The sequence below is a fragment of the Aedes albopictus genome, chromosome 1 (assembly GCF_035046485.1).
Source record: "Aedes albopictus strain Foshan chromosome 1, AalbF5, whole genome shotgun sequence".
Classification (NCBI taxonomy): domain Eukaryota; kingdom Metazoa; phylum Arthropoda; class Insecta; order Diptera; family Culicidae; genus Aedes; species Aedes albopictus.
The window spans coordinates 315,243,549-315,268,899 of NC_085136.1; the positions used below are offsets into that span (position 1 = coordinate 315,243,549).

Here is a 25,351-nt window from a genome sequence, read left to right on the forward strand (position 1 = left end):
GTTTTACCTTGCAACTTCGTTTTGCGTAGTGTTTTTTTTTTTTCAACATGTGTTCAAAGAATATAACCTGTTGAATTACTTGTATCCTAAAAAACATTTTAGCTGTATAAGAGTGGAACAAGCAATTCTTAAGCAAACATTAGCCTAAGAAACTGTTATTCAATTATTTATGTTTTTTTTTTTTGCGTATGATATAGTTTATTTTGTGATCTTTAGATCTCTAGGCATTATTTTTGTGATACGTAGGTTTATATGAAGTTCATAGAACTAAACGAATAAGAATTTGAGTTCAGGGGATGTTCTAGAATTCTAGATTATCAACCCGTGTAATGAAATACACGAAAAGCTCCTATGGGAACTTCTTGAAATATTGCTTTTGAAATCGTATTGATAATGAGGCACGCTCGGTGTAGTATTAGATTTGTATTAAAAAAGCAAGTATGCAAAAAGCGTGGGTATTATGTTTCCTTGCCTAATTTGATGCTGCTTGAGCAAAACTTTGGATAACTATGTTGTTTATGTTGCAAGATATGGAGAAAACAACAACACTGTTGCCCAAAGTTTTGCTCGAACAGAATCAAATTAGGCAAGGAATAATAATGCCCACGCTTTTGCACCATTTTATTGCAGAAATGGAGAATTGACCTTCTCACCATACAAAAATTCAACTCATTACTACAAATCTAGTACTTCACCGATCTGTCCTATTCCCCCATAAGGTTCATCATGAACTCGTATGCACATTACTTCGAGCTATTTATAAGCATTCCATTACAAATCAGGTACAAACCTGATTACACTCATTTGAAGAGGATTTCTGCTTAGAAGGTTCGAAAAGTCGATTCCATTACAATTTCTGTCGAGGAATTCTGACTAGAATATTTTCAAAAGTTTCGTTAAAGTATCCCGCAAGAAATTTTGCCAGTAGTTTCTTCACTAATTTTCCTAGAAATTTATGTATTTTCAAAACGCGAAAAGAAGTTACAAAGTCTGAGTCATTTCACATAAGATCATTCGATACAACAACACTTGACAAACATTTAAAACGAAGGGGACATCTGGATCATGCCACATGTCTCAATACTTACATTTAACGCCCGCTCCAGCAGCGTATGATTCCCTTCATTTGCCAATATGTGGATCAACGCCTTGCCCTTGTGCAGCTCCGCATCGAACATATCGTACTGCACCCGATCGTTCTGAATATCGGACTTCGAGTCTCCGATACCGCTGCCGTCACCTCCGCCAACACCGCTCTCGCATCGTTCCACAATCTCGTGATGCCCGCCCGCCCCACCGTCGTAACGATCCACCCCACTGAACCCACCCGCGGCCACCAAACCCAAATGTTCCCCGCCGCCGCACTGTTGCAAATTCAAGTTGATCGACTTCTGCAACTCCTGCTGGCAACTCTTCTCGCTCGAAATCAGCAGTTCGGCCAGCTCGGAGTCGATGTTCTGCGACCGATCCGACAGCACCGGGGAGTTAATGGCCGACGATTCACAGGACAGCGCCGTATCGGCATTGTTGATGCCAGTCTCGATGAGCAACTTCAGCACCTTGCAGTCCGTCGGGAGATTCGGCTTGAAGAAGTCGTTCAGGAATCCGGCAAACTCTTCGTTCAGTTCGACATTTAGGTAGCGCTCGAGCATCAGGCGGGTCTTGCACGCCAGATTAACGTCGTTTTTGCACTCGTCCTCGCACAGGGCACAACAGTTGAGCAGATTGGTGTAGAAGCAATCGCTCAGGTTGGACTTGGTTTCCAGCAGGATGAGGAGCAGATCGAGGTCGATGTTCTTGTTGGTGAGATACTCGCCGGTTTTGATCAGGTGGTAAAGGTAGAGCCGGAGCTTGTTTGGGCATAGTTGATCGGCCACCATGGTGTAGTACATGGAAACCATGACGTGGCCTTCGTTCAGATCGCACAGGAACTTCTTGGTGGAGAACTTGACGTCGATGAGCCAATCGCAGAACGAGTTGTGGAAGATCTTCAACGCACAGGGATTGCGAGGACTGTACTCGACGATGTTTCGCATGAGATCGAGGCGTTTATCGAATTCTTCCATTTCAAGAGAGTAGTTGTGGGTTCGCAGACAGTTAAACAGGAAGTACTTGTCGACGTAGTTGTTGCAGACCAAGAGAATGTTCAGGATGGGCCGAATTTTGTTGTACTGCTTCTTGTTGAAGGACTTTTGGCAGATGTACAGGTAGAGACCATTCAGCGTGCAAGGGATAAGCTTAATCTCCCGGAAGGTGAAGAAGTTCTCCTTGATTCCGGTCAGGACTTTGTACAGATAGAGGAGACAACCGTTGGATTTGATGTAGAGCTGATTCAGACTTTCGATAATATCTTTGGTAAGATTGATGCCACGGAAATCCGTGTTCAGTCTGTTGATGATGTACTGCTGGACATCCTTCACTACGTGACTTTTGCGCAGGTCATCCAGCGTGAGTCGCTTGAACCCGGTGAACAGTTTGGTAATGTTTTTGTTCTGTTTCTTTGCCGTGCAGACCATGAACAACCACTTGGGCATCAGATGGATGTGATTCGAGAGCAGTTCGGCGATGTTCCGACTCTTGGTGACCTGTTTGCCTTTGAGGGTGGAAATAAGGTTGCCATCTTGGATGTAGTTCTCGTCAATAGAATCGATCAACAATAGCAGGGCGTTTTTCGGCGGGCAGAGTTCCAACAGAGGAAACAGAATAGCTTTCTTAAAACAGTCGTCCGGGTTCTTTTCAATACTGTCCACGGTTATGGACTCGAAGATATCCGGATTGCTCAAAAGCATTTCGTAGTATCCGTCGGCAATGACTTGCCGGCAGTTTTTCGACTTTGGTAACGGTGGTGGAATACTGGCGGATTCCACCGGAGAAGACTCCTCTGTCGGAGCCGAAGGTTGTGGTTTTTCCGATTCGAGATCTTTGATCTCCTCGTTGATTTCCTCATCCAGCTTGATGTCTGACAGATCGGCAATGCCTTCGCCACCGCCGTCCAAGATTTCTTCCTCGTCCGCTTCGGGTTTTGGCGGTTCTTTGCTGGAGCTTGCCTTGGTCGGGGACCGTATACTGCTTCCGATGGCCACCGGAATCTTGGATGTCTTTGACCGCCCGGGACTCATCGTCTGATCTTTCTTCTTGACTGATTCGCTGCCGGGTTGTGGCTTCTGCAGAGGAGGATGAGTTGTGTACGGATAGTTGGGTGTTTCTTTGTCACGGCTGAGACTTTCTACAGGTTCGGACTGTTGGCGGCAGACTTTCTTCTTAGAGCAGAACTCGGCGACCCGTTCGTTGATCTTGATCTCCGTGAGAATCATGTCCTCCAGTTCTTTGTCGTATTCAACGGGTTCCTTCTCGTCTACTTTGGCTTCAACTGCTTCGGGTGGTTTCTGGTCTGCTTCCGGCAGGGCTTCATTACTGCTAATCTTTGTTTGAGGTTCCCCCTCGTTACATGTGAGATCGTTTAAACTGGGAGCAGCGTTCTGGGACGCCGCAGCTGTGCAGACAAAGCTCGAGTGACTCAGGATTTGTAGGATAATACTGCGGATAAACATGCTCAGACTGTGGCATTCGGGGTTCTGGGAGTTTACGAAGTAGCACGCCAGGAGACGTCGATTGAGCATACCTTTGGTGCCGGAAGTGCCCTCGATGATGTCGTTGCAAATCGAAGTTTTGCCGGACCCGTTGGAACCCAGAACCAGGTATCCGAGCGAAGGGAGATCAGCCCCGCGATTCGACTGTTGAACAGGAGCAGCTCGCGGGAAGAATCCGGAAGTGGATGATGGCACACAGTCGGCAGGTTCGGCACCCGGAGGAACTGGAACCGGTTTTTTGGAAGCTCTCTGCTCCAAGCACATGGCAATCTTTTTGAGAACCCATTCCCGGTTTAAATAGGCGTTGATTTCCGAACTCTGTGTCGGATCATAGACTTTTGTTAATCGATTGATGCTTCCTTGATGGGATCCACGGCCATTGAGGAGCTGGTTGTTGCCAGAGGGTGGTTTCTGGCTCAGAGGAGCATTCAATGAGGGCACTGGCGCCGGATCTAGGTCAAGTTGTTCGTTATCCTCCTGGCTCCTTTCGGCGGAACGATTTCGATGCAAGTTGGTGAGCATTTCCAGTTTCTCGTTGCACCGAGCCTCCAACTCATCTAGGGATTCGTTGATGTCCACATCCAGGTTCTTGTCCTCCTCTTCGTTGGCCAAGGTTTTGTACCCCAGAAGACTCTGATCAATTTGTTCTTCTTTAGGTTGATTCCCACCGTTCATCGTTTCGTTGAGAACATTTTGCTGCACCAGATTCACAAAATGCTCCTTCCGTGCCAGGTAGGAAAAGTTCGAACCTTGGTATTCTTTGTGCAGTTCGATCTTTTTGTGCATTTGGGAGGTATCTTTCAGGAAGTCTCGTATCCGCCTGTCCTCCAGCTCGGCGTTAATTATCTTCACGTCCCTATCCGGGCAGCTATTGTTTAAATTATCGTCGACGACACGCGTCGACCGTCGATGATCACCAGGCCCCGATTGGAGCGATGGTGCTTTTGGAGTTGCCCCCTGCGGCGGTTTGGGACGATCGGATTTCTTCAACGGAGTCGCGTACAAACTGTCTTTGCTGTTCATGGCCAAATTGTTTTGAATTTTGTTGTTATTCTCGTGCTGCTGGTGGTGTCCCCCACCCGACGCGGACTCATCATCAACGCAACCACCACTGGCAGTCGCACTGCCACCTTCCTCCTCATCCTCTCCACCTGTCCCGTTCCGCATCTCCCGGCAAGGTAAGTTCTCGTAGATGTCATCAGCATTCGACATTTTACCATTGACTATTTTCCCATTCACCGACGACGAAGCCATCGAGCCGCGCGCTGTGCTCCAGTATTTATTGGCGTCGTTGTTGTACCGTCTTAATTGATTCTCCAAACTCGATCCATTTAATAATGCGCGCTCGCTGGCTCCAAACGCTTAGTCATCGTGTCGAACAACTTCCTCCTAAGCTAGACCGCTGTTTGCGCTTGTGGCAGCAGTTCCATCACTTCTCTCCTTCCCCACGGGTTGTGGTTTGCCTTTCGTTCGTTTTTTGTATGTTTTTTTTTTGCTTTCCTAAACTACACCAGCCAGTTATGAACGGTCACACACTTGCACTAACTTCAGTTGAAGCGCAAACGGTGACTGCGAAATGTTACTTAATTCTCAACACCACCGTGTCACCGACGGCTGCTGTCGCCGTTGCGCATCCAAGCTTCAAGTCGCGTAAGTCACACTGCACTGCACTATATAGGGTGTTACAGAATGTGATCTTCTCTTTCAGAAATCATTGGTACTAATCCTTTACTTCGTAGTGATCTCTAAGAGATGTTTGAAGATATGCCTTCATACAAAACTGGCTTTACTAAGAACTTACAGGATTCGTCCAAGATTTCCTGAAAAAGACCACTTCTGGGACACCCTACCACACTACCTCCAGCTGCTTTCGGTTCACGTTGAAAGATCGTGTCACACAAACCGCGTGCGAGTGCGAACCCCCTTCAAAGATACCTACACCTAGCACTATAGTTTCACCACTATTCTTGCTGGTTGAACTGTTCTCCTCGAATTTTGCGCCAATCGATCTAAAAATAAAACAAGAAGAAACCAAGATGCAAAGATACGATATTAGTAATGTGTTGGCATATGATATGAAGGCAAGCGACGGATACACAGAGCTCAGAGAACAGGGAAGTCAAGTCAAGTCAACGCCGCGCGCTCGCTCGCGCCCATAGGTTACATCATATTCCTCGTTATAAATGGGTTCTCAATGTTGTTTAATTTTTTGTGGTTCAGCGCGCACCCAGCACAACGAACAAACACGGGCAAGTGAACATGTGGGTTGCTTTAGTTGCGGTTGCCACTATACCTACTATTGGAAGTGTGGCGATGTTTTGCCAACCAAGCGCCGCCGATGCCGGCTGCCACCAGCATGTTGTTTCGCTCGTGGGAGGCACGGCACAATACCTATAATACCCCAAACGCAGCAGCAGCGTTTGGGTTGTTGGGACCGCTGCTACTTTGCGGTTCGTCGTCGCCGGCATCGGATTGGTAGCATATTGCGCAGACGGCAGGCGCCACAAGTGGGACTTTCGGTTTTATGGGGCCATTTGAGGGTAATTTGTATTTTGGATTTGGTTCTATGCGTGATATCGAACAGTATGGGCTATTCTTGGCGGAAATGAGTCAATCGGGTCCAATAATTTAGGAAGAGATTGCAGTCTAACCCCCTTTTCAAATGGAATATGGATAGGGGTAGGCGGGGCATAATGAGCAGCTTAAGCATTTTGCCACCAAATCCAGTAAATTAAGTGCAACCAATGTGTAATTTTATCGTTCAATCCTCATTTGAACCTTAACTGACAAAAGCTAATCGTTGAAATTCCGAATAAAGTTATAAATGTTGTAGAATTTTATGTTTTCAAAAACGTATAAAATCGCGAGTTGCGTTTTGGGGGTGGGGCATATGAGCACCCTGGGTGGGGCAGTATGATCAATATCAGTTTTGTACACAATAAAATGCTAATTGACTATTCTTGTCAATGATAAAGCATACCGGCAACCATCAATGAGAATTTGAAGGGATTACGGGGTTTAATTTGTAGGGAACTGTGGGGTTCCAATGAGTCTTCTATTGAGGAATTTTTAAACGGTGATAATATACAGATACTGAGATTTTAAAGCTAATAAATTGAAAGTTACAGACAAAACCTTACTATATGCATCAAAACAGAGAAAACCAAAATTAAAAGATGTTTACCATTTTCATTATTTTTTTCACTAGTTGCTCATTCTGCCCCACCCTACTACCAACTCTTTGAAGCATATTTTTCAACAAAATAATTAAACAAATAGTTCAAAAGTGTTACAAATACATTTCATTGGCCTAGGGAATATCAAGAAAATCGATAGATGCCCACTAAGTTGTGATTTCGATACCCAAAACCTTATTTTAGGTCACCTGATTCTTATAATATTTTCCCAGTATATGGCCACTTTACGCATTTTGATTAATATTTCAAGGTAAACGGATTTTTTGACTAATGTTTTGTCATCAACTCATTGGATTTTAGATAATAAGGCTACAATCAAGCAACTTGTTTTGTTAATTTGAAGATTTACAGTGAAAATACAAGGTGCTCATTATGCCTCACCTGCTCATTATGCCCCGCCTACCCCTAGATTGCATAATTAATTAAATTGGTCTGGGCATTTATTGTGCTTTTGATTCGCGTTGATGGTAAAGCAACAGCTTTCTATACTGCACTCCAGTGAATTTTCGTCATAGCGGTTGTTATCATAACTGTTATATTTGTTAATGAATCTGTTTTATAGCCTCGGTTTAGTGGAAGCAAGAAAAGGAAGCTGGTTTTCCTAGTAGGGTTCTTAATAAACATGCTTCAGGCAGACACACTTATCGTATACTACATGAGTGTAGTAGACCTCCTAATTCCTGAAGAAGGTTAAACAATTTCTTCGCTTTCCCTGATACCTAAAAGAGCACATTCTAAAATCAATAGTACATAGATAGTAAAAAATTGTAGGTCTCTCTAGATTACAGTTCAAATCAACATCCTGTTGTACAGAAATACTACCATATCCCCGTTACATGATCGGTAAACCTTCCAACAGTATATCTCAACCATGAATAATTTTTTTTCTTATTTAGGCAATTGGAGGGTAAATGTGCTCATCAGACACTTGATAAGACCTTTTATAACAGACGACGAAGAAAACACGACTACCTACATCTCCGATTCACTAAACTGTTTCTATTACCGACAGACCCGATACGTCGTTTCTGGATCAGTTAGAAGGTCTTTCTTCAGAAAGGGGCTACTGCACATCGCACCTTCGAGGTTAGCTGCGTAGCATTGCAGCAACTAACACCATGACACGTTGTTTTAGAACGATCCATCCGCGAGCTTGGATCCAACTGAGTAGATCAACAGCACGACAGCGACGATACCTGGATATTCTCCGCTTAGCCAGTTGTTCGATAGAAGGGTCGATTCCGACCACAGGGCACCGATATGACCTACGCAGCCGCCTCCGAACCCTTGGATCGACACTTTTAGCGCCTGAACTTGCTACTCCTAGAGTCCATGCGCTAGCTCCTCTGTAGCTCCGAGACAACTTGTAGCCAGATATCTCAAGACACAGGAGTGTATCGGCAATAGCCGCCCAGCTGACGTTATTGAACGCGTTCCTTGCGTCCAGAGTCACTACTGCACAGTAACCAATCTTCCTCCTTTCACGCAGGAGCACTATCTCGGCGGTCTTTGTAATCGACAAGATGCGTCTACAGTCGACCTTTACTTCTGGAAACTGAACTGGTTGCTCGATAGACCATTTACACTCTCAATATACCTCAACGGTCTGTGAGAGATGATCCTACAGAGCACCTTCCGCGCCGTGTCGAGCGACCTTATTGGTCCATATGCCGACTCCGGGTCGTTCCCCCGCCTTTGGCAATAGAACCAGGGTCTGCCGCTTCCAAATCTTTGGGAAAACTCCCTCATCCAGGTATTTCTGCATAGAACACCTGAACGTCTTGGGAGTTTCTGCAATAGCTATTTTTAAGTTCGGAGCTCCGTCCGGACATGGGGCCTTACCTACGCAAAAAGGCTTTGCAGTCCCCGCAAGTTCCTCATCGGTGACCCTTTTCTCATCGCCAGTCCCAGCTCCCAGCTGTCCTACGAAAGGAGGTCAAAGACTCGGATTATGACGCGTGGAGAAAGCCCCTCGATGATCCCCTCCAACATCTCTGGAGACTGCTCTGTAGGAGCCATTCTGGAGACTGCTCTGTAGGAGCCATTCTCCTCCTCTCTCTCATTACACCTCTCGTCTTGGCCATCACGATCCTGTAGGCATCATCCCACGGATTCGCATTGGCACTCTGATAGAGACCCTCAAAGGCCTTTGTTGTGGGTGGTAGGGTGAGTAATTAATACGAAACCGGTTTTGAGAGCGATGTTTATATTAAACGAATGTGCTTCAAAATTCGGTGGGTATTTACAGATTGCTCACCCTATTCTAGGTTCTGAGCACCACGCGGTGAGTGGCTTTTTTCTATTTTCAGGTAGATCACTAGACTGGATGCTGACACGGATTTGGAAAACGGAATACGACCAGGATACTTCGCTCAATAACTGCGCTTTAGGAATTATATCCAATTTGGTTTATTCACAAACCTTTTAATTGTCCACGATTTAGAACAACTTCGAATTCACTAGTTTTATTGAAATTTCACTTTTGTCGTTTAAATTATTATTATTTATTTATTATTTTATTTATTTATTTATTTATTTATTTGTATTCATGTAACGTAAGGAAATCCCCTTCTTAAATGTTACACTCTGGTGAAACTAAGCTTTTTGACGATTAATTTACAACTAATTCAAGTTTCTGATTTTATTTTTCTAATACTATTATTGCATGTGTTCGAGTTCCTCTAACAGACCCCTTTTAAAGCTGTTTAAACTAGTAGATGAAATGCCTCTCGTGAACAACGAGTCACCATAGTAAGAAGTTGAATGCTGAGGTACAATCAATCTCATAGTTCTAGTTGTAGGGGTTGAGAGAGATAGAGAGAAAAAGGTTAATAGGGCATATAGCGTCAGTTGCGGTGATGCACCACCGGAAAAACAAAGCAAACGATCAACATGAAATGAAACGTCAGTCTTGTAAAGCATTTTGTGCGAGAAGGTATCGCTCCTCCTCGTTAGCGTGCGTTTGGCTGCAGGATTCGGCTCAAGATTCGGCTGGTGTGTTCGGAAGTGTCCCTCCGGACACTACAATGGCACAGCCGGTAGGTAAGCTCCCGTGTTGTGGTTTTGTGGCCTCGAGATGGAGAAGTGGCGGCGACTGAAAGCGGGACAGGGTGTCCGTTTGTGTTGTGGACTCCATCCAGTGTTTTGCTTCCGTAGCTGCAGGTGTGTGCCGGCGGCGTGTGGGGCTGGTGCAGTCGGTGCAGTACGGGTGATTTTTGTTTTGTTTGGATTTGTTTGTTGATTGACGGAGCTGGTCTGGTTGATGAGACAGTGACGGGTTGCGGTTCCGTCCTGCTATGATTGTTTATTTGTCATTTGCTGATTGATGGGCTGGTGAACGGTTTTCTTTGTTTTTTTTTATACCGAATTCAGGTATTGATGTCATGGCGCGACTTTGGTAGCGGTCGGTCACCGAGTGGTTGCTGGATGTTCTCTGGATAGGAGATGATGGCAATTATTTGGCCCACTGTTATAATTTGCATGTGGATAGAGGATGGAGATGACAGGATTTGCAGCTTCGTTTTCATTTGGAGTATTGCGTTAGTTTTCGGTGGTTTGTTGGTGTAAGACCGAATGGCTTGTTGTAACAGGATAGAGTGGGGTTGCTACATTCTATGCATAAAGAACACATAGAAAAGGTCCTTCATTGATGCTTTTTGTGAATTTGTGTATATGTGTATTTAGTTTGATTCAAGGCTTTATTAGTTGTAATTACCGAAGAAGAGCGGCAGAAATGAAATAATTGATAACAGAAAAGCGAATTCCCCCGAGAGGGTAAGCTTACAGTGTATTCCCCTGAGAGGGTAAGCTGCAACAGTAAAGCGAATTCCCCCGAGAGGGTAAGCTAACAGCGAATTCCCCCGAGAGGGTAAGCTGCAACAGTAAAGCGAATTCCCCCGAGAGGGTAAGCTAACAGCGAATTCCCCCGAGAGGGTAAGCTGCAACAGTAAAGCGAATTCCCCCGAGAGGGTAAGCTAACAGCGAATTCCCCCGAGAGGGTAAGCTGCAACAGTAAAGCGAATTCCCCCGAGAGGGTAAGCTAACAGCGAATTCCCCCGAGAGGGTAAGCTGCAACAGTAAAGCGAATTCCCCCGAGAGGGTAAGCTAACAGCGAATTCCCCCGAGAGGGTAAGCTGCAACAGTAAAGCGAATTCCCCCGAGAGGGTAAGCTGCAACAGTAAAGCGAATTCCCCCAAGAGGGTAAGCTAACAGCGAATTCCCCCGAGAGGGTAAGCTGCAACAGTAAAGCGAATTCCCCCGAGAGGGTAAGCTGCAACAGTAAAGCGAATTCCCCCGAGAGGGTAAGCTAACAGCGAATTCCCCCGAGAGGGTAAGCTGCAACAGTAAAGCGAATTCCCCCGAGAGGGTAAGCTAACAGCGAATTCCCCCGAAAGGGTAAGCTGCAACAGTAAAGCGAATTCCCTCGAGAGGGTAAGCTGCGACAGTCAAGTGAATTTAGGTTGAAGGATGTTTATGATGATAATGTAGGGTGTAAGATGTAGAAAGGAGGATGAAGGATAAAGGATGTAGGATGATGGTGATGATAATGTTTATGATGATTATGATGATGAAGTATGAAAGATACAGGATGCTGGTGATGATTATGTGAATGGAAGATGAAGAGGATAAAGAATGGATTATGTAGGATGAAGTATGAAGGATGAAAGATGAAGGATAGAGAATTGATGTTGTATGATGAAGGATGAAGTATGCATGATGAGGGAAGAAGTATATAGGATGAAGGAAGAAAGATGAAGGATGAAAAAAGAAGGATATAGGATGTAGGATGAAAGATGAAATATACAGGAAAGATATTGGATGAAGTATGAAGAATATAGGATGTAAGATAAAGGATAAAGGATGAAGGATAAAGAATGTAGAATGATGGCGATGATGATGATGATGATGATGACGATGATGAAGGAAAGAAGGTGTAGGATGAAGAAAGAAGGATATAGGATGTAGGATGAAAGATGAAAAATAAAGAAAATATGTTGGATGAGGTATGAAGGATGATGATGATGATAATGATTATGATGATTACGATGATGAAGTATGAAGGATATGATAGATGAAGGATAAAATATAAAGGATGAAGAATGATGGAGATGATGATGATGCAGGATGAATAATGTAGGATGAAGGAAGATAGATGTAGGATGAAGAATGAAGGATATATGATGTAGGATGAAAGATAGAGGAAAGTTGTTGGATGAAGTATGCAGGATACAGGATGTGAGATAAAGGATAAAGGATGTAGAATGATGGCGATGATGATGATGATCAAGGATAAAGAATGTAGGATGAAGGAAGATAGATTTAGGATGAAAAATGAAGGATATATGATGTAGGATGAAAGATAGAAGAAAGTTGATGGATGAAGTATGAAGGGTACAGGATATGAGACGAAGGATAAAGGATGTAGAATGATGGCGATGATGATGATGAAGAATGTATGATAAAGGAAGAAGTATGTAGGATGAAGGAAGTAAGATGAAGGATGAAGAAAGAAGGATATAGGATGTAGGATGAAAGATGAAAGATAAAGGAAAGATGTTGGATGAAGTATGAAGGATATAGGACGTAAGATGAAGGATAAAGGATAAAGGATGTAGAATAATGGCGATGACGATGAAGGATGAAGTATGTAGGATGAAGGATGATGAAAGATGAAACATGAAGGATGAAGTATAAAGGATGTAGGATGACATGTGCTGGGATGAGGGATGAAGAATGTAGGATGTAGGATAAATGATGATGATAATGATGATAATGAATATGATTATAATAATGGTGAAGGATGAAGGATAAAGGATGAAGGATAAAGAATGAAGGATGAAGGACAAAGGATGAAGGATAAAGAATGAAGAATGAAAGATGAAGAGCAAAGAGTAGATGATGTAGGATGAAGTATGAAGAATGTAGGATGAAGGAAGAAAGATGCAGGTGTAGGCTGTAGAATATAGGATGTAGGATTGAGGATTAAGGATGATGATGATGATAATGATTATGATGATGAAGTATGAAGGATGCAGGATGATGGTGATGATGATGTGAATGGAAGATGAAGAGGGTAAAGAATAGATGATGTAGGATGAAGTATGTAGGATGGAAGATGAAGGATAAAGAATTTATGTTGTAGGATGAAGGATGAAGAATGTATGATGAAGGATGAAGGATGTAGGATGAAGAATTAAGGATATATGATATAGGATGAAGGATGATGATGATTAAGATGAATGATACGGCATGATAATGATGATGAAGATGAAGGATGAAGAATATAGGATGAAAGAAGAAAAATTTAGGATGAAGGAAGAAGGATATACGATGTAGGATGAAAGACGAAAGATAAAGGAAAGATGTTGGATGAAGTATGAAGGATATAGGATGTAAGATGAAGGATAAAGGATGTAGAATGGTCGTGATGATGATGCAGGATGAAGTATTAGGATAAAGGATGATGAAAGATGAAGGATGATGATGATGATTATGATAATGGTAATGAAGTATGCACGATAATGGTTGAAGGATGAAGGGTGAAGGACGCAGGATGAAGAATCAAGGATGATGATGATGATTATGATGTTGATGAATGATGTAAAATGGAGGATGCAGGATGTAAGGTGAAGTATGAGAAATGACGAACGAAGAATGAAGATCATGATGAAAAGCTAAAGGATCTGAATAACAAATGGGCATTTTGGAAAGCTAACTTACCCAAAGGTCGCAAAAAGCTTATAAAAGATTTGCATAACAATGCCAATGTGGTCAAGGTTTAAAATAAATATAAAAAGATTTAATCAAGGTGTCGAACAAATTGGTTGGAAATTAAGAGGATGCAATGATGATGATCGATTTTATTACTTTTGTTTTCTAACGAAAACAATTATAAGTTGTGCTTCAATAATGTTCAATGCAGGTTTATAATGTTGGTAGAAAGTCATACATTTTTTATTGTTTTTTATTCTTACTTTTTGAATTTTTAAAACAATTAGAGAGTAGGACAAAGGGAGAATGTAGGGGTTGAGAGAGATAGAGAGAAAAAGGTTAATAGGGCATATAGCGTCAGTTGCGGTGATGCACCACCGGAAAAACAAAGCAAACGATCAACATGAAATGAAACGTCAGTCTTGTAAAGCATTTTGTGCGAGAAGGTATCGCTCCTCCTCGTTAGCGTGCGTTTGGCTGCAGGATTCGGCTCAAGATTCGGCTGGTGTGTTCGGAAGTGTCCCTCCGGACACTACACTAGTGTTTCTGAAAAACTGCAGTTTATTGTGTAAGTAAGGAGGCTCTTTTGTCTTGATAATGTTAAACATTTGTATGCATGTTCTGAAAGCATAAAATTTTGAAAATGTACAAGCTATCAACGTTTTTTGGAATTGAGAAACACTAGAGTATCTCGACAAATTATATACATATCTTATGCATGAATTTAGTGCAACTCTCAATTTATTGAGTGATGCAGCGGATGCATTACAGTAAACGAATTCTCCGTAGATGAAATGAGGGAGTATCAAAGACTTGAAGAGTTTAATTTTCGTTGTAGGTTCAAAGTGCCTGCTCACCATGTTCAGCCGTTTGAGAGAACCATATATCTTACCACACTGGGCATTGATAAAAGCATCCCATGACAAATTGGATGTGAAAATGACTCCCAAATTATCGAATTTTTCAAAAAATTCAACCCTTTGGCCATCAAAAACAAGCACTGGTGCTTCGGGAGGATTTCTATATTTCGTTATCAGCATAGCTTTAGTTTTAGATGGATTTACGGTCAGCAAGTTATTGCGTGACCATTGCAGGATACTATTCAAATCGTAATTTATTTTTCTGGCAATATCGTCCATGTTAATCTCACCAGAATTACATAAATATATCTGAACATCGTCGGCGAACATATGGACTGAGCAAAACCGCAACGTATTAGGAAGATCATTAATAAATAAAAAGAATAAAAGAGGTCCCAAAACAGAATCCTGCGGAACTCCAGACTTAATTTGGCTAAATGATGATAAGGCGTTATTGTAGGAAACAGCCTGGTACCTATCGCTGAGGTATGATTTTATCAAGACAGCAGCAGACTGAGAAAAACTAAATTTATGCACCAATTTTCTTACCAATTTGCCATGTGATACTCTATTATCAAATGCTTTAGCAAAGTCTATCAATAGCAGTATAGCTATGCCTCTCTTGTCTATTGTTCGAGCTATGTCATCATGTACCTTGGTTAAGGCGGTGTTCGTACTGAAATTACTTCTAAACCCAGACTGAAAAGGGTGCAACATATTGTTATCGATGACATGCTTCGAAATTTGGAATTTTACAAGCTTTTCAAAGACTTTAGAGAGGGCACTGAGAATGCTAATTGGACGAAGGTTGTCGATTGATGAACAATTACTTTTCTTCTTGATAGGAATTATCTTAGCACTCTTCCATGCTATAGGAAAAATTGAGGTTTCAATAATGGTGTCGAATAATAGTTTATAGATTGGTAATGCCAGAGGTAAAAGAAGCTTAATGAACTGGATAGGAATTTTATCAAATCCTACTGCATTCGATTTGATTGAAAAAATGCAGTTGATGATATCATGATCTGAGACTGAATGAAAACTGAAACCTTGATGATTTATTAATACAGGATCTGTCGAAACATCGTTTGAAAAGCTAGCTAACTCACAAACTTTAACCTTTCTCGTTTCCGATATTTGCCGAACTATATCCAAGTGACCGAAAACACCTTTAGACAAGTTGTCAACTCTGGTTGACATCGGTCACACGTCTTGCCGCGACACCTCGACTTTAAAACGCAACGCGTCAGGAGTGATAGGTGGCAGGGTTGCCAGTTTGGCCACTTCTGCGTTGACAGCCTTTTTGCTTGCCCTAATCACGGTTTTCAGCGCGGCTTTTGCAGCGGCGAACACCACCCACCGTTCGTTTCGCTCTTCCTCAGATCGTGCTCGCTGCATCCGCCGTCTGACCCGTAGGCAGGCGTGGCGCAGGTCCACAATCGCTTGAGTCCACCAGTAAGCCGGAAGTCTCCCATGTTTAGGGTGGACTCGCCTAGACATGGTCGTATCGTATCGTACGCACGCGAGAGCACCGCTACCAGCTCGTCGCCGTCTAAATCAAGTATGTTTCGGTCACGGTGGAGCGCCTCCCTAAATACCCCTTCGTCGAAGTATGATGTCTACCACCTGCGAGGGCTTGGCCTAACCGCCTCTTCCTTTACCTGCTGCCTACTTAATCACCAGGTGATCACTGTAAGTCTAGTCATCGTATACTTTCCAGTTTGAACTACTTGTTAGGCCGGGACTACAAAAGTAACGTCGGTGATCGACTCCGTTCCGTTCCGGCTAAAGGTATTTAATTTTTGATACCAACAATAGCCAGATAAACATCGAACATGGCCAGTGCTTCTAGCAGGATCTGACCCCGCTGTTTTGTGAAACGGCTTCCCCATTTACACGGTACGCGCTTTCAAATATGGTTGCTTTACTAAATAGAATCAGTGGCGTCTCGTAACCTCACTTTTTACCTGTTCAACGAACCTAAAACTTGCAACTCCGGATTCAGGATCAGAACCAAATTGCAAATGGACGGAAACAGCTATTCTCGTCATTTTCACAAATTACAAGCCAATTTGTTGAGAAAATTCAAGAATTTACATTCTTTGAACAGGTAGAATTGAGGTTAGGGAATCACCACTGAATAGAATACTGGTGTATTCGACAAAAATGTCCAACTGAATTATATGCGTGTTTGCTAGTGGATATGTAGAACCAGCCAACCCGAGCTGGTCCAGTCGCGGGTGTCGGAATGGCCCCCGCCGGAATCTGGACATTCTCTTGAGAACACCAAAACAAGGAACCCCTGGCCACAGGAAAGGAAGTTTTGGCCATAGCGCCAGTCTTCTTTCTTTTAATGTTTACCCCGTATTTTGGTGATCTTAAACTGATCCTTCGTCTGCCCTCTGCAGACATCTAAGAAACTGAAACCAGGAATCACGTCGGAACAAACCAATTACACTTCGAAAGGATTGCTATTCGTATATTTATGCTTTGAACCTGAAACTGTTACAGTTGGGAATTTATTCTGCAAATGCTTCCAGGAATGTCTTCCGGAGATACCTCAAGGAATTTCGCAACCTCTCCAAATAATTCCCTCCGCAATTCATGCAAGAGATTTCACCTGTTGGAGGTTCCTCCAGTTATTCATTCCAGCGACTCTACCCAAACATTCATTTCGAGGATTCCTCTAGGAGTTTACAAAAAGTCTCACAGGAATTCTTTTTAGGAATTCCTTCAGAAGTTTCTTACGATAATTTGCTTCCGGGGATTCTCCCAAAATTTCCTTTTAAACATACTTCCAGAATTTTGTAGGGGTTCTAGTCTAGTCTAGTCTTTCATTGATAGAATCCTGGAAAATGATAGAACCGACTAATTCTACCATTTTTATGTCATTATTAATACTTGCAGTACATCAGAAATGCATTACAAGCATTAAAGCGGCCAGGCCTACTGTGCAGCGTTATTGGTTTTACAAGAAAGCTATAGAGCGGGGACATCTCGTATCAACCGCTCAGCCTTTTAAAAAGCAAAAAAAAACCTTGAAAATCGGTGGGGGTGATGATGCTAAGAAGGTTAATGTCACTCCTTGGTCCTTAGTTTCCTGGGATGGAATACAGGTATTTACTCTATATCCTGGCCCTTATGCCTAGGCTTAAGCGCCATTACTCGCTCTACTTCCAGAATTTTGTAGGGGTTCCTCCTGAAGTTAATTGCAGAGATTTTTCTAGAAATTCGTTCCGGGAATCAAAAAATGCATCCGAACGCAAGTTACATCTGAAAAGTCCCACAGGAATACCTTGCACGGATTCCACCAGAATACGGAAATTCTTCCCGGAGGTTCTTCGTCTTCCAAGAATTCTTTGGGTTTTTTTTTTTAAATCCTTCCGGATATTCAAATAAAAACTCCTGTCGGTCATGCTGTCGGTAGTTTCTACAGTAATTTTTTCGATTCTTCATTTTTCCTAAAACACTCTAGAGTCTAGATTTTTGCAAAAAATATTTGGCAGAGATTCTACCCAATTATTTTTTCCAAAGGTTTCTCCAGACGTTTCCTCTGAAAATTGAAACAGGTATCCTTTAAAAAAATTTCCAGGGATTCCTCAAGAAATTTCTTTAGGAAATTCATACGAGAATTTCTCCAGGTATTCCGCCAAGAATTCCTTCAGGAGCTTTTCCGTGAATTCATGCAGGGATTCCTCCACGAATTGCTCCGTGAATTGCTCCAAGAATTTCTCCAGAAATTCTTCCAGAAGTTCCACCGGGAGACTGTCAAAGGAACTTCCTGGTAAAGTTCCTGGAAGAACTCTTGGAGAAATCACCGGAGAAACGCCCGCAGGAATTTCCTGGGAGAATTCCTGAAGGAATTCTCCGAGGGGATCCTGGAGGAGCTTCCGGAGAAATTTCGGAGGAACTCTTGGATCATTTCACGGAAAAAACACCCGGAAGAACTCCCGAAAGAAACCTCGGAAGAATTTCCAGAGTAAATCATTTGCGGAGGAATTCCCATGGGAATTATTGGAGCAACTTCCGAAACAACTACTGGAGGATTTCTTCGCGGAACTCTCGGAAGAACTCCTGGAGTGATGAGTGATTCTCGGAGGAAATCCTGGAGGAATTTCCGGAAAAATTTCAGGAGGAATTTCCGGAGGAATTCCTGGAGGAACATTCCATAACACCAGACTCAGGATGGAACCTTACAGGACTCCTGAAGTTATGTGAAAGCACATGTACTGTAAACTATGTAGTACTCGATTCTGAGAGTAACTTCCGAGAATCTTACGACTACCGAGAATAGCGTCTACGCTGCCCATATTCGCATAGTTGACGCAACCACCATTGACATTGTCAGCATTCAACAGCTAATACCTAAAGTATGGGCATATTTGTGACAAATTTTATTCAATTGAGCTTTAAAGTTAGATGTCAACGTGGAAAATATCTTGAACTTCGTTTTATTAATTGCTAGAATTTCAAAAGTTTGTGGAAAACTACAGTGTGGCGCTTACGTCGACTATGCGAAAATGGGCAGTACGGTCGACCTCCCCTTCCAGAAGATCCAGTTAAGATCGAGAGACCATTTACAACCTCGGTGTGCCTCAACGTTCTGTTGAAGATAATCTTTTCGAGGACCTTCCTCGTCGTGCCGATCAAGCATGTTGGTTTACATGTATGCCGACAGGTCTCCGAGTGGTTTCCCCGACCTTGGCAATAAAGCCAGGTTCTGCCACTTTAAAACCGCCAGGAAAACTCCCTCGTCTAGGCATTACTGCATAGCAGACCTGAACATCTCACCAGCCTCTGCAATAGCAACTTTTAAGACCATGTTCGGAACTCCGTCCGGACCTAGGGCCCTACCTACGCAAGGTGGTACAATCTAGGATTTCTGTCATGAGGGTTGCCTCCTTCCCGTTTGTTACCGAATCACAGAGCTTTCGAATTTATTACTGATCCTAAGACAAGATAGACGCAATCCTCCAACAACAAACGAGAGCTGTCTTGGCTCGTCCTTACGACAGCTGGGGTTGGAAAAGATTGGTTGATTGGATGCCTACTAAAAAGAGTATCAGAGACCTCTGCCTCCCTTATAAACATTACAGAAAGCTGAGAGTTTTAGGTGGTAGACTATAGCCACAGCTGTAAAGGTAGAAATGTAATTCAAAGAAAACTTAACAGAAGGGCTGATGTAAAATGTTGATTGGATGTTCTCAGCTATTTTGAATAATTTCATAGAAAATCAAATGAAAACGAAAACTGCAGTTCTAAATGTTTAACTATTAACGAATTACTTTCATGAGTGAGGACCCTGAGAAGGTATACCAGCACTACTCTTGTCGAAGCGTAATAGAACTATTCATGTAAAGTCACGACATGTAGCTCTATAAACTGAAAGTCCCATTCCTTGATGTCAGGGTCAACCCTTTTCAATTGATGTTTAGATTTTACCTTCCATTCTACAACTTTTTATTTCTGATGCATATCACGACCACTCAAAGGGCAGGCCCACCTCAAAAGCATCTCTTAATAGGCTGCAATCTCAAACTAGCTGCTACACGGAGAACGTGTTCATCGCATACTTGTAATCTGTGATTAGCTCAAGAGGCCGTTGCCTCCCGGGCAGATAATCTACCTCCTTTTCATATGGTTAGTCGGCGCGTTCGCCTACTAACTAGCCAGTTGCTATCGGAGGAGGAAATAAGTGCGGTGGCGTATACAGGGTGTCCATTCAAATTCAGTTTTCCGATTCCCGGATTTTTCCCGGGTATGGACTAACTTCCCGAGTATGTACGAACGCAAATTATTGTTGTAGTAGGACGCTCCTCTCTGTGTTTTTTTATATACAGTTTTAATTTGGTCTATAACTTGATACGAATCTTAGATTTTTTTTATTATCTTTATTAAAGAGACTTTCAGCCCTTGGCTGGTTCATCTCTGTTTATATAGATTTCCTGATTTCACAAATTATGATTAAAAAAACTTACTAACTCTACAATCACTGGTGGTAATTTCCCCTTCTTAGACGAAATTTAGGATTAGAGTTAGTTGAAAAGGTCCTTTCTATAACAAGGAAATGGAATCTATGAAAATATTATTGAAACTGATGTCACTGTGTCTGATTTTATCACGAAATTTTTGTTGAATATCATAAAAAAAATCGGTAAAAAAATATCGAAACATTTTTGGTAAACCTGGTATTTAGAAACTAATGTATCAATTATTTGCTACATTTTGTGAAAATCTCCATCTAACTTTTTGTTCTGCTTCCATCGTCATTTTAAACAATTTACTTGCTGAATCCAAAATCTTTTGACACCGATTTTCTCTGAATTTTGAAGTAAAACGTTTGAGTTCTTCTCCAATATTGAATAATATCTTTTTCATTCATCATTCAACATTTCTTCCTTTAGGAAGTACTCCATGGGTTCTGCCAATCATGAAAGTTGTACCTACAACTTCTTTTAAAATGCTTCGTTTGGCTAATATTGTCGTAAACATATCAGGGATTCTATTGTATACTCTTCCGGGGATCCGAGTTCTTCACAGATTCCATAGAAGATTCTTCTGTGGGTTCTACTACTATACTAAGGAAATCTGTAGGAAATTTCTTATTTGATCCCATCAGAGAGTCTTTCATGAGCAGTTTTTTTTAAATTCGCTGTAATTTACAGTGTTACTCTACAGAATTTTACTTGAATTTTACCTAAAGCTCCTCCAAAATTCTGCACAGAAGCGGATAGACACAATATCACTGTTTTTCAATAATTTTCTCCTTGACTTCTGCCAAAGGGATCAAATTTAAGGGATCTGGCAGATATATATGAAGAGTTGCACTAAGAATGTCACCAGAATCCCCCCAGAAACTGACACATTTTTTTTTCAAACGTGAAAATCTCTTCGCCGTAAGTAACTTCTGCAAGTTTACTGAGTTCGCCAGGAATTCCGATTTTCCTAACAAGACTCAAAAAGTCCATCGTGAAATCTTGCAGAAATCTGCAAATTTCGCCTAAGAAGTATATTCTGATTACTTTTACATGAATTTATCAAGATCCAACAGAAACTACTAAAATTCAACCGGCAACTCTGTTAATGTTGCTAGCATTCTATTCAAGACTTGCTTGACACTTATGAGTACAGATAGACACCATAAAGATTTTTCCCGGTGCCTTTTACAATTTCCCGTGTTTTCCCCGTATTTTTCCCGGTGGTTTCGAATTCCCGGGTTTCTCCCGGTTTTCCCGTATTTCTCGGATGGATGGACACCCTGCGTATACCTGCTAGATACAATGTTATGTGGTACTACTAATGCATGCCCATTACCAACTAGATGCATTATTTCTCTTGTGGTAGTAGCAAACGAGGTCATAATCTCTGCGGTCCACTACGACCGACGATCGGTGGAAGCAAGAGTCGTACTGTAATGTACGGAAGCACTCACTTTTCCATCACGATTACGCGTTGCCTCACAGCCTATACTAAAATGCACCGCCTTCCTACCCTGTGCCTAGGATGGTCGTCGTCACGATGAAAGATGAGAGCGCTAATGAGTGAAAAGCCAATTATCAACAACCACTCAACTGATTGTTAGTATAGATATAGGTACCTATCGGCTTTCGCAAAGTTCTTCAGTGACCGTCTGACACCTCCTTCGTCGTTGTGACAAACAGTAACACAGTCAACATGCGAAACTTCCGGGAATCACGTAATATTCACGCGTCACGCCTGGCGTGGCGAGGACATTTGCATATATGCGGGAATAAGTGTCGTCCACATGACATTGAACCTATTATGTGTTTTAATTGGTTCGGCTTTGATATATATAAACAATGTCTGCGGACTGGTATAGCAGTGGCAGGGCAGTAGTTTGCTCGTGTCTTTTAGATGGAAAGGGAGATAGTCAACCATACCATAGGGATAAAGTAGTATGTAGTATGAACGTACGTGAAACATGAGTAGCTGCACTTAAGCTCAACTCTGAAAGCTAGTGTAACATTTGAGTGGTTCTGATTGTAAAACTTAATGCTGTTTGAACATCTCCAATCTAGACATTTCTGTGTTTTAAAACATCTACTAAGATCATCTGCTGACGAACAGTTTTAACTGAAACCAAATACACCTTTTCTAAATGTTATTCCCAAACAGCGACCGAACGAGTTGCCGGAGATATCACGTTTTCATTTCAAATTCAAAGCCATCAGCTGCTTGCTTCTGACGACGACGGCGAACTTCGTCGGTACCGTTGAAAAGAATGAAAAATCGATTTTTGGCTGCCAGCAATCCTGCAAAAAGCAAACAAAATATGATACATAGTGCGATGCGGTGCGGTGTAGATAGAAGAGTTTTGTCGTCCTATAGCGCTCTGCTAGGTGTATGTATCTTTATCTACCCCGTTGTTGACCGCAGACCGATGGAAGGGTAGAACTTTGCCTGAATGTGTTTTTTTTTTGTGCGAACGTTCTTATCGCTACTTCAACAACGGCAATAACCAAATATGGGAGAAGCAACTAAATAGAAAGTGCTACAGCAAGTTGGAGCTTCGTTACGGTTCGATGGTTGTGAGCCCTAACCTTAATCATCCCCAGGGAAGCTCTTCAATTTGATACGTAGTTCCTTAGCATAACATCTACCTTGTGTTACGTATTAACACGTGTTGAAAAAAAAGGGATTGATAAAACAACGTACATATGCATAAGATTATCAACAAGTTTGTGAAAAGTATTGGGTACCAGAACCTTTTGGGTGGAACATCCCAGAATTTAAATATTTACACCTTACCTCAAGCACCTTGCCTTCTGTTCTTCCTTCTTTTTAAAAAAACGGCAAGTCTATCTATGGTTCTCTGAAACCAAGGCATGCTTTCGTATAGTTCATCAATTTATCCTAGGAATAGTTATGAGCGACTTTCCATGCACACATGATGATACATGGGGGTGGAAGCTCAGGTAAAATATTATCTCCTGGGCGCCCATTAAAAACACCACCCCCGGCGAAGACTGGCGCTCGAGCCTAGCTATTTAGCACTGTAGTTGGAGGAAATGCCAATGCAGAACCCGTAGCTTCCGGGAAGGTAAGCCCAGCTCCCTGGGTTAGTGGGTTGGTGTCAGGCCCTGCGAGCCAGCCGTAAAAAAGACTAGCACCGGAAAATCAACAAGAGAAGAATGCGAACCGATACCAATGGCGACGACCACAGCGACGAAAAGTGACTTGCGATTGGAAGCTCGGTACGTGGAACTGCAGATCTCTCAACTTCATCGGGAGCACCCGTATACTCGCCGATATACTGAAGGACCGCGGGTTCGGAATCGTAGCGCTGCAGGAGGTGTGTTGGACAGGATCTATGGTGCGAACGTTTAGAGGTAATCATACCATCTACCAGAGTTGCGGCAACACACGTGAGCTGGGAACAGCTTTTATAGTGATGGGCGACATGCAGAGGCGCGTGATCGGTTGGTGGCCGATCGACGAAAGAATTTGCAGGTTGAGGATCAAGGGCCGATTCTTCAACATTAGCATAATAAACGTGCACAGCCCTCACTCCGGAAGCACTGATGATGACAAAGACGCATTTTACGCGCAGCTCGAACGCGAGTACGACCGCTGCCCAAACCACGACGTCAAGATCATCATAGGGGATCTAAACGCTCAGGTAGGCCAGGAGGAGGAATTCAGACCGACGATTGGAAAGTTCAGCGCCCACCAGCTGACGAACGAAAATGGCCTACGCCTCATCGATTTCGCCGCCTCCAAAAACATGGCCATTCGTAGCACCTTCTTCCAGCACAGCCTCCCTTATCGTTACACCTGGAGATCACCACAACAAACGGAATCGCAAATCGACCACGTTCTGATTGATGGACGGCACTTCTCCGACATTATCGACGTCAGGACCTATCGTGGCGCTAATATTGACTCCGATCACTACCTGGTGATGGTTAAACTGCGCCCAAAACTCTCCGTTATTAACAACGTACATTACCGGCGGCCGCCCCGGTACGATCTAGAGCGACTGAAGCAACCGAATGTCGCCACCGCATACGCGCAGAATCTCGAGGCAGCGTTGCCGGACGAGGGTGTGCTCGATGTGGCCCCTCTAGAGGACTGCTGGAGTACAATCAAAGCAGCCATCAACAACGCAGCTGAGAGCACTATCGGGTACGTAGAACGGAGTCGACGAAACGATTGGTTCGACGAGGAGTGCAGAGCGGTTCTGGAGGAGAAGGATGCAGCGCGGGCGGTAATGCTGCAGCATGGAACCCGACAGAATGTGGAGCGATACAGACAGAGGCGGAAGCAGCAGACCCGTCTCTTCCGGGAGAAAAAGCGCCGCCTGGAAGAAGCGGAGTGCGAAGAAATGGAACTGCTGTGCCGTTCACAGGAAACACGCAAGTTCTACCAGAAGCTCAACGCATCCCGCAAAGGCTACGTGCCGCAAGCCGAAATCTGCAGGGATAAGGAAGGGAGCCTCCTGACGGACAAACGTGAGGTGATCGAAAGGTGGAAGCAGCACTTCGACGAGCACCTGAATGGCGAAGAGAATGTAGGCACGGAGGACCAAGGCAGCGGAGGAAATGACTATGTTGGTGCAGCAGAGGACGGGAACGAACCAACTCCCACGCTGAGAGAAGTTAAGGATGCCATCCACCAGCTCAAAAACAACAAAGCGGCTGGTAAGGACGGTATCGCAGCAGAACTCATCAAGATGGGCCCGGAAAAGTTGGCCACCTGTCTGCACCAGTTAGTAGTCAAGATCTGGGAAACCGAACAGCTACCGGAGGAGTGGAAGGAAGGGATAATCTGTCCCATCCACAAGAAAGGCGACAAGTTAATGTGTGAGAACTTTCGAGCGATCACCATTTTGAATGCCGCCTATAAAGTGCTATCCCAGATCATCTTCCGTCGTCTTTCACCTAAAGTAAATGAGTTCGTGGGAAGTTACCAAGCCGGTTTCATCGACGGCCGGTCGACAACGGACCAGATCTTCACCGTACGGCAAATCCTC

At 43.2% G+C, this 25,351-nt stretch overlaps 1 protein-coding gene across 2 annotated transcripts in view; it reads right to left on the minus strand.

Moving 5' to 3' along the window:
* The window catches only part of LOC109423600 (ankyrin repeat domain-containing protein 50), a 57,630-nt gene that overhangs the window by 8,618 nt on the left and 23,661 nt on the right, over positions 1-25,351 (minus strand). Inside the window, exons 2-3 of one of the 2 annotated variants that reach the window (XM_029867451.2) lie at positions 5,530-5,599; positions 1,089-5,095 (exon numbers count right to left, since the gene is read on the minus strand). In XM_029867451.2, coding sequence (XP_029723311.2) covers positions 1,089-4,844 — 3,756 coding nt within the window. In that variant the 5' untranslated portion in view covers positions 4,845-5,095; positions 5,530-5,599. Of the gene's footprint in view, positions 1-1,088; positions 5,096-5,448; positions 5,600-25,351 lie in introns of both variants that reach the window. The other variant, XM_019698579.3, reaches the window with a different exon arrangement.